The sequence below is a fragment of the Mobula birostris genome, chromosome 29, assembly GCF_030028105.1.
Source record: "Mobula birostris isolate sMobBir1 chromosome 29, sMobBir1.hap1, whole genome shotgun sequence".
In the NCBI taxonomy this organism is placed as follows: Eukaryota; Metazoa; Chordata; class Chondrichthyes; order Myliobatiformes; family Myliobatidae; genus Mobula; species Mobula birostris.
In genome coordinates, this window is record NC_092398.1 from 19,313,468 (window position 1) to 19,323,235 (window position 9,768).

The 9,768-nt window shown below is 48.1% G+C and overlaps 1 protein-coding gene across 5 annotated transcripts in view; it reads right to left on the reverse strand.

The window, feature by feature from the left end:
- leng8 (leukocyte receptor cluster (LRC) member 8) overlaps nt 1–8,683 on the reverse strand; it is a 28,602-nt gene extending 19,919 nt beyond the window's left edge. For all 5 annotated transcript variants that reach the window (XM_072246863.1, XM_072246865.1, XM_072246864.1 and 2 more), the window contains exons 1-4: nt 8,464–8,683; nt 7,566–7,717; nt 3,898–4,039; nt 3,088–3,201 (exon numbers count right to left, since the gene is read on the reverse strand). In XM_072246863.1, the coding sequence (XP_072102964.1) occupies nt 3,088–3,201; nt 3,898–4,039; nt 7,566–7,660 (351 nt within the window). In that variant the 5' untranslated portion in view covers nt 7,661–7,717; nt 8,464–8,683. The remainder of the gene's footprint in view (nt 1–3,087; nt 3,202–3,897; nt 4,040–7,565; nt 7,718–8,463) is intronic.
- Nucleotides 8,684–9,768: the final 1,085 nt, after the last annotated feature.

Genomic DNA, 9,768 nt, shown 5'->3' on the forward strand with positions numbered 1-9,768 from the left:
CTGTTATGGAAACAGCAATGAAGAATCCTTCTGCATCTGAGTGGCCATGGAGAGACAAAAGAGGAGGACCTTCATACCCTTAACAACAGCGGCAGAATGGGCAGTAAGTAATGGATGATAGGGGTGTGGTCCCAGTGCAGGTAATTGGGAGTAGGCCTTTTAAATGGCTTGGCATGGACTAGATGGGCCAAAGGACCTGTTTCTGTGCTGTACTTTTCGAGGACTCTATAACAAGGTAATATACAAAATGCTGAGGAACTTAGCAGGTCAGGCAGAATCTATGGAAATGAATGCTGACATTTTGGGCTGAGAACTTACTTCAGGACTGAGAAGGAAGGGGGACGATGCCAGAATAAAGAGGTGGGTGTGAGGGGAAGGTCGCTGGCTAAAAGATGATAGGTGGAGCCAGGTGGGTGGGAAAGGTAAAGGGCTGGAGAAGCAGGAATCTGACAAGAGTGGACCACAGGAGAAAGTGAAGAGAGAAGATAAAGCATTCCTAGCTTCATGCATCACTCAGAAATGTGACGCCATCAGAGATTCTCTATTATATTTCTTAAGAAGTCCACTACCCAGCTATTCTTCTTTTACACCTTGTAGTCATTTACTTTTTGTAACGCACAGTATTATCTTAACAGTACTGCTGTCACAGAACAACAAATTTCATGACATAGCTCCTTTTTCCTCCAGGGTGGCAATGGCTAATATGAAAGAACGAAGTTTTTAAGGTGATTGAAGGAAAGGATACAGAGGATGTCAGAGGTAGATTATTTTTTTGTACAGAGACTGGAAAGCACTGCAGGGGCTGGTGGTAAACATTTAAGAGACTCTTAGATAGCTCAGTTTTTCTTTCATCTATCTGCCTATGAGGGAGTGAAGGGTTATACTGATATTGAAGTAGGTTATATGGTCGGCACAACATGGTGGGCCAAAAGGACCCATACTGTGTTGTCGAGTTCAATATGTCAGCGACAATAAACACGATTCAGATTCTGACTGAATGGGAAGGAGCTGGGCTAGCCTGCACCAGATTTCAGCTGGAGAATTCTAGGCCTGCACTGGGAGCTATTGTAGAGGACCAAACCGGAGGTGGAAAACAGTCCGTTCCGGAATTGCAGCCTGCACTTGGGGTGGGGAGTGATGTGCGGATCTGCAGGAGCTGAGCAAGGCATCACTGATCCCTGCATCCAAACCAGCTGGTTCTGTCGGGTCTTCCTGGTGCCGCAGGAAAGCAGCCAATGTAACCAAGGACCACTCGCACCCCAGACATTTAGCCCTACTCTAACTCCCTGTACACTTCTTATTGCTTGGCCAGATTTTGCTCTGACTCCTTCTCAAATGTAACAATGTCAGAGTTCAGGAAGGAGAAAGAGAGCTCAGTGACATGGTGTCATACTAACCTTTCCCTCAGGGACAGCAACAGACCTGGTCATTGACCAGAGAGGTCCTGTCTACATCAAATACTGAAGTTGAGAGGGTTGATCCTAGGTGTGAACATCACCAACAGCCTGCCCGAGTCCAACCATATTGGTGTCACAGCCACAAAAGCTCATCAGTGCCTCTTCTTCCTCTGGAGGCTAAATAGATTTTCCACATCGCTGTTGACTCTTCCCAATTTTTAGTGATGAAACCAGAGACAGCATTCTCTCTGGTTGCATAGCAGCTTGGTATGGCAACTGCTCTGCTCGTGACTGCAAGGAACACAGCTCAGTACATCACAAGGACCAGCCTCTCCTATGTGGGCTGTCTATACTTCTCATTGCCTTGTTAAAGCAGTCAGCATAATCAAAGACCCTATCTACCCCACACATTCTCTCGTCTCCTCTCTCCCATTAAGCAGAAGATACAAAAGCCTGAAAGCATGTACCACTAGCCTCAATGACTGTCGCACTTGAGGATAGTCAAGTGGGATAGTCCTTGAAGCCTGGTGTAATGTGCTTTCAGGCTTCTGTAAGCATCAACTCAAAATACATATGCAGCATACAACCCTGAAATTTACCTTCCCACAGATAGTCACCAAACAAAAACTGTGGAACCAACCCCTTCAAAGCAAAATATCAAAACCTCCTGCCACTCTAAAAAAATACAAACTGCAGCAAAATAAACAAGTGGAAATGCAGAATATAAAATTCGAAAGGCATATTTCAGTTTGGCTCTGTGTTCATTATCTACAAGTTGTCCCAATTCAAAAATTGCTCAAAAGTAGCAACAAAAAGGAGCGACCAGAACTAGAACACATCATAAACTGGAATTATAGTCCAGATTTACAAACCGGGGCAATGGAACCCTGCTCCAGCACCATCCTCTGACAGCATCGAGGGATATCTCCGACCCTCACTCACCCCGCCCTCCTGCCTGTGACCTTGATAAGTCTACTGATCTGCTTCTCTGCCCCCCCCACCGAGTTCTTAGTATCTCCAGTAGACTGAGATACCCCAGTTTCCATCCCAGTCAGCAGATTCTTAAAAGTACCTCTTGTACAATAAGATGGACTCTTGCCCTCACAATCTACCTCATTATGATCTTGCACTGCACTTTTTTGCTTTAGTCTGCATTGTTATTGTTCTATGTTCCAGCTCATGCATTGTGTAATGATTTGAACTGCATAAGTAGTATGCAAGGCAGGCTTTACACTGTAAACCAATAGAAATACCAATTCTCTCCTCTCCTCCTGCCCATCTGGCAAGAAGATACAGAAACCAGACAACACACATCACCGGCTCAAGTTCCGCATCTACCTCACTGTTCTATGACTCTGGAATCAATCTCTTAAATATTAAAGGTGACCTTCTGATCTCACCACCCATCTCGTTGTGGCCTTTTTCCACAAGCCTACACGGCACTTTCTCTGCAAACCATTATATATACCACATATAATACCCGTTTCCTTCTGTACAACCCCGACCAACGTAGGTACAAAATGAACTGGAGGGCATGCAAAATGAACTTCTTGCTGTACCTTAGTACACTTGGTAATAGTAAACTGATTAACGAAAGGTGGCCTACCTCAGTACAGTTGAGAACAATAAATCGATTAGTGACCCGACTGACGGAGCAGCACCAGTGGGGGCGAGGTACGAAGGAACTCACCATTTGGTAGGGGCTGTAGTAAGGGTAGGAGTAGTTGTAGTTGTACTGTTGGTACCATTGCTGATAATACTGCTGCACTGCGGCACTATCGCTCTGCTGGAGGTACTGAGAGCTCTATGACCAGAGGAGAGGGACAGATCAGTAAGTTCATCAAGGTCACAGACAGGAGGGAGAAAGGAGAGTGTAGTTACAGGGAGGGAGGGTCCGGTGAAGAGTTGATACCTCTCGGCCACTCAGCACTAAACCTCTCCCTCTTTTCCTGCAACCTGTGTCTCTCCTGCTCTCCCTGCAATGTCTGTTTTCCCACATCTAACAGCTCCTTCCCTATCCCTTCTCACCATTCCTCCTATCCAACAGCCCCCTCTCCAAAACACACCCCACTTCCTTCTCCAACCCTACACCTTCTACAAACTCCTGCACCCCTCTGTCCCCCCTCCAACCCGTCAGCCCCTCTCTCCGCCTCCAAGCCCCCTATTATCCTTCACCCACCTGTAACCACCCCACCCTCCCACTCGCCATCTGCCTCTCTAATCCTTTCCCCAACATGCTGTTGCCACTCCTGTCCTTCCCACTCAAGCCACCCTCTCTCTTTCTCTCTCTCTTCTGCCCCTATTACTTTGATACCCCTTCCAAATCTGCACTTTAAACACTCTCCCCACCCTCTGCACTCAGCTCTTGCTCCACATCACAGGTCTTCTGCTGCCAGCTGTTACACTGAAGCTGCCCCCAACCCTCGTCTCCCTCTCCTGATGCCGCTACCGTCACCATCACCCCTACCACCCCTCTGCCCCCCCACACCTGGTCCATTACCTGGCTGGTGGTCTGCGCCCCGGAGGTCGAGGAAGTGCTGGCTTTGTGAATGTTGGCCAGGGCCTGCCTGGCCTTCTCCCACTCCGGATTCTCCTGCTTGACTGAACCCTCGGCAGCACCACTGGTGCTGTACTGCTGAGCCCTGAGGAGACGGAAGCAGTGTCAGGGACAGGGCCGCAAAGCATAAGGAACAACGCAGTTACCATCTTTTACAACACCCTCCCACCCCTCCCCCTGAAAGGCTCAGGCTGGATATACATAGAACATCAAATTGTACTGGCATTTTACACTTTAACCTACTCCAGATCAATCTAACCCTCCCCTCCTACATAGCTCTCTAGTTTTCTATACATTCACATGCCCATTAAAGAACCTCTTAGATGTTCCTAATGTATCTGCCTCTACCACCCGCAACCATGTAAAATAACTACCGCCGACATCACCCCCCCGCCCCCAATAGTTTCCTCGCGTATAACCATTTCTGCCCTGGGAAGTGACTAATATGCAAAGGCATATTTTCTAAATAGAGGGAAAATTCAAAAATCTGAGGTGTAAAGGGACTTGGGAGACCTGGTGCAGGATTCCCTGAAGGTTGATTTGTATGTTGAGTCAATGGCGAGGACGGAAAATGCGATGTTAGCATTCATTTTGAAAGGGCTAGAATATAAAAGCAAGGATGTAATGTTAAAGCACTGGTGAGGCTTCACTTGGAGGATTGTGAGCAGTTTTGGGCCCCTTATCTGAGAAAGGATGTGCTTATGTTGGAGAGAGCTCAAAGGAAGTTCATGACAATGATTCCCGGATCTAAAGGCTTGTCATCTGAGGAGTGTTTGATGGCTCTGGGCCTATACTCACAGGAATTCAGAAGAATGGGGAGAGGGTGAGGCAGAAGGGGAGCTTGAAAGGCCTCGATAGAGTAGATTTGGAGAGGATGTTTCCTATGTGGGAGATTTCTTTTCTGTTGCTCACTGCATAGTTTCCTCTTGCATCTGTACTCCTGAAAGAGCCAATAATTAGGTGGTCAAAAGGTGGGGGAGAGGGAAATCCCAAATCAAAGGGTTGTAGATCTTGGGTTAGAGGGGAAAGATTTGAAAGGCACCCAACACACAACTGGATGGGTAAATGGAAAGATATGGGCTGAACACAGGAACGGTTGGCAGGGACTGGTTGGGCTGCAGGGCATGAATCTGTGCTGTACTGATTTATGCATATATCCAGGACAATATCTGCGCTGAGACAAGTGATTCTGCAGCTGCTGGATATCTTGAGCAACACACACAAGATGCTGAAGAAACTCAGCAGGTCAGAGAGCACCCATGGAGGAGAATGAACATTTGATGTTCTGGGCTGAGATCTTTCCTCAGGACCGCAAGATGGCTTGTTAACTTTCATCTCCAAATCATTACACATCTCTGGATTAAAACACCATCTCTGCACCCTAGCTTCCAAGTGATGTTACCAAACCTCCCAAATCTTCCTGCTGAGGTGGGGAGGGGAGCAGAGTGTTCTCATCTGGGACCCATTCCGAGCAGATTGAGATCCAATTTGCCTTGCATCATGTAAGATGCCTGTTTCTTGTTAATACTATCAGGGTGGGGAGGGTACAAGAGCCTGAAGCCCCACACTCAAAGACTGAGGATCAGCTTGTTGCCCTCTGCCATCAGATCTTTCAATAATCAATGAATATTACCTCAGTATTTGTCTTTTCCACTATTTATTTTTTCATATATTTTAAATACTGCACTGCCGCAGCTAAACAACAAATTTCACAACACATGCCAGCATAATAATGTAATGGTTAGCACAACACCTTTAAAGTACCGGTGACCTGGGTTTAATTCCTGCCACTGTCTGTAAAGTGTGTACGGTCTTCCTGTGGGTTTCTTCCAGGTGCTCCGGTTTCCTCCCACAGTCCAAAGACATTTATTTAGTTGGTATGTTAGTTGGTCATTGTCAAGTGTCCCGTGATTAGGCCAGGATTAAACTGGGGGATTGCTGAGTGGCGCAGCTCAAAGGGTCTATTCTGTGTCACATCTCAATAAATAAATAAACGCTAGTGATAATAAGCAACACACATCAAAGTTGCTGGTGAACGCAGCAGGCCAGGCAGCATCTCTAGGAAGAGGTGCAGTCGACGTTTCAGGCCGAGACCCTTCATCAGGACTAACTGAAGGAAGAGTGAGTAAGGGATTTGAAAGTTGGCGGGGGAGGGGGAGATCCTCCAACTTTCAAATCCCTTACTCACTCTTCCTTCAGTTAGTCCTGACGAAGGGTCTCGGCCTGAAACGTCGACTGCACCTCTTCCTGGAGATGCTGCCTGGCCTGCTGCGTTCACCAGCAACTTTGATGTGTGTTGCTTGAATTTCCAGCATCTGCAGAATTCCTGTTGTTTGCCTAGTGATAATAAACTGGATACTGATCTTTCATACTAGGGTACTGTTCAAGTCTTTTAATAGTGGGGTAGAAGCTATCCTTGAGCCTGGTGGCCCATGCTTTCAGGTTTTTGTACCGTCGACCCAATTCCTTTATGTACCTGTACCTATTACAGACAATCTAACCTGGACCCACAACATCTCCTTACTAGGCAAGACACAGCAGCGCCTACACTTTCTGAGGAGGCTGAGGCGTGCAAGACTCACTGCCTCATTCTAACAACATTCTACAGGAGCACCATGCCTGGCTGCATCATTGTGTGATAGAGAACTTGCAAGGCATCGGAATACTAGACTGTACAGAGGATAGTAAAAACTGCATTGCTGAGGGTCCCTTATAACCATATAACAATTACAGCATGGAAACAGGCCATCTCAGCCCGTGCCAAACTCTTACTCTCATCTAGTCCCACAGACCCGCACTAAGCCCATAACCCTCCATTCCTTTCCTGTCCATAGATCTATTCAATTTAACTTTAAGCGACAACATCGAACCTGCCTCAACCACTTCTGCTGGAAGCTCATTCCACACAGCTACCACTCTCTGCGTAAAGAAGTTCCCTCTCATGTTACCCCTGAACTTTTGTCCTTTAACTCTCAACTCATGTCCTCCTGTTTGAATCTCCCCCACTCTCAATGGAAGCCGCCTGTCCACGTCAACTCTATCAATCTCCCTCAAAATTTTAAACACCTCTATCAAGCCCCCCCTCAACCTTCTATGCTCCAAAGAATAAAGACCTACTCTCTTCAACCTTTCTCTGTAACTTAGGAGATGAAACCCAGGTAACATTTTAGTAAACCTCCTCTGTACTCTCTCAATTTTATTGACATCTTTCCTATAATTCGGTGAGCAGAACTGTACACAATACTCCAAATTTGGCCTTACCAATGCTTTATACAATTTCAACATTACATCCCAACTCCTATACTCAATTCTCTGATTAATAAAGGCCAGCATGCCAAAAGCTTTCTTCACCACCCTATCCACATGAGATTCCACCTTCAGGGAACGATGCACCATTATTCCTAGATCCACAATCTCTTTGACCTGCTACTGTCAGGAAGGAGGTACAGAAGCATCAAGATGAGGACTGCCAGACTGGGTAAGAGCTTCCTATGAACTCCTTACAGGCAGCGCAGGAATTGAACCCAGGTCACTGGAACTCTAAAACATTGTGCTAATACTATGCTACAGTGGGGGATTCACGGTGGGGAGAAGGGGTGCAGGGTTCTTACCACTGGGCAGCCTGCGCTGCCTGGGTCCCAATCCACGCTTGGCTCTGACCAGACTGCTGCTGCTGCTGCTGTTGTTGCTGCGGGAGAGCCGCCATATCTCCGGGCTGTGGGCTCCCGTCCGCAGCCTCTGGAGGTAGCGCCCCCACCGACACCTGAAGGGTGGGGGGGTGTATGCAGGAAGAAAAAGAGGAATTCAACGTTAACACCAGTCTCATCGGTACGTATGCACTCCCAGCGTGATCCCATACCTCCAATCCTGGAGTAGTGCTAGCCCACTCAGCACCAAGTGGGCACAGTCTTCCCCACCCCAACCTCTCTCATTGCCCCAATGCCAACTCCACTCCCAAGGCAGTGTTGACCCTCCCTTACAATCAAGTAGGCACAATATCCCCCACCATGCTGTCAGACACCCTTCCAGAAACAATCCCCAGTTGCAGGGAGTCCTGATCCTTTCTCAGCCCCAGCACATCCTCTACACCCCCCTCTAAGCCATCGGTCAGAACATCATCCAGTTTACACTCTCTTCTTACTATCATCACAGAGGAGGCACAGGAGCCTGAAGATCCATATTCACTGTTCCAGGTACAGCTTATTCCCTTCTGCCATCAGATTTCTGAACAGTCCATGAATCCACTACCTAACTATTTTGCAGTCTATTTGCACTACTTACGCATATTATTCATTTCAACTTACAGTTTTTGAACTGTGCTGCTGTCATACAACAAATTTCATGATATGTCAGTGATAACCTGGAATGCAATAACTCACTTCCCTGTCCCAAAGACAATCCGAATCCCCAGGATAGCACTCTCTTTCTCACAAACAAGTAGGCGCAATTAACCTCCAACCCCAGTGCTGTAAACCCCTACACTTCCTCTCTCCCCACCCTTTTGCTCACCTGTGACGAGAAACTCAAATTCGCCGTGTCTCAACACACTACTCCTTGAGATTTTCCTGCTAGATGACTCCCCCTCCCTCTGAGCAGTATCACTCACAGCCTACCAGCCCCGTGAGACTTTGCTAACCTTCCTGTTAGCCCCTCTTCTCTCTCTGCTGGTCCCTCTTCTCTCTCCCTGCTGGCCTCTCCTTTCTCCCTCTCCCAGCTAACCCCTCTTATCGCCCCCCCCCCCCTCCCGCTGGCCCCTTTTTTCTCCCTCTTCCTGCTGGGCCCTCTTTTCTCTCCCGCTGTCTGCACCCTAACTCTCCCTGATCTTGCACCCTCCCTCCACCCCTTCCACTATCTCCCCAGACACTTCTTTCCTTCTCCCTGGTCCTTTACGCAGGGCTCCACCCCTCTCCCTCTCTGTGCCTCAGCTTTCCCCTCTCTATCCTCGCTCTTTATTTTTCTCCCTCTTCCTTTCACTACCTCCCTCGTCCTCACCACCTCTCACCCTCCTTACTCTCTCTAACCCTCTCCCCCTTCCTATCTTCACCACTTTCCCTTCCAATCCCCTTTCCCCTCCCCCACTTTCCCTTCCTTTCTTCACCCTCTCTTTCTGTTCTTGATTTGCACCCCTTCCTTTTTCACTTCTCTCGTTCTATATCTGCCTGTCTTCCTTCCTTGTCTCCCTGTTCTGTTTTCCCTCTCCTTTTTCCCTTTCCTCCTTCCCTCGCTCCGGCCGTTCACTCTTCAGCCGATTGACAAAATGGCGGCGCAGCAACCAAAGAGGAAGCCCCGCCCCCTCCTCCCGTCCCATCCCCTAACGCGGAAATGACCATTAACAACCAATGGAAGCTCTCTATTCTCCGTCAATCACGAGGACGCTCACATAATCTTGCCTCTAATTGGAACGGGGGGCGCAGGGGCGCCTTCTCTCACCCAATGAACGATTGTCCCCGGTCTGGTCCATGCGCGTGCTCACTTCACTGTCCAACGGAAAGCCGGCACCAACCCCACATTCGGAATGTCTCTGTTCTCAACAGCGATCCAATGAGAGGCGCATTCCTCCAAACACAGGACCAATAAGAGACAGAGTTTCACGTCCGCGAGTCATTCCTCTGACCAATGAGAGTCCCTCACCCCGTACTTCTGCGATCCAACGGACCAATCCTCTAGGGGTGTTTACAGTGAAGAGGCTGGCAGTGTTGATTGCGTTGCAATGGGTGCAGGAAGCCAGACAAGCCAAAGCATTGATATGTTCAGATTCATCCTCAGTTCTAGCAAGTTTAAGGTCTTTTCACACAAACAGTCGGCAAGATGTAC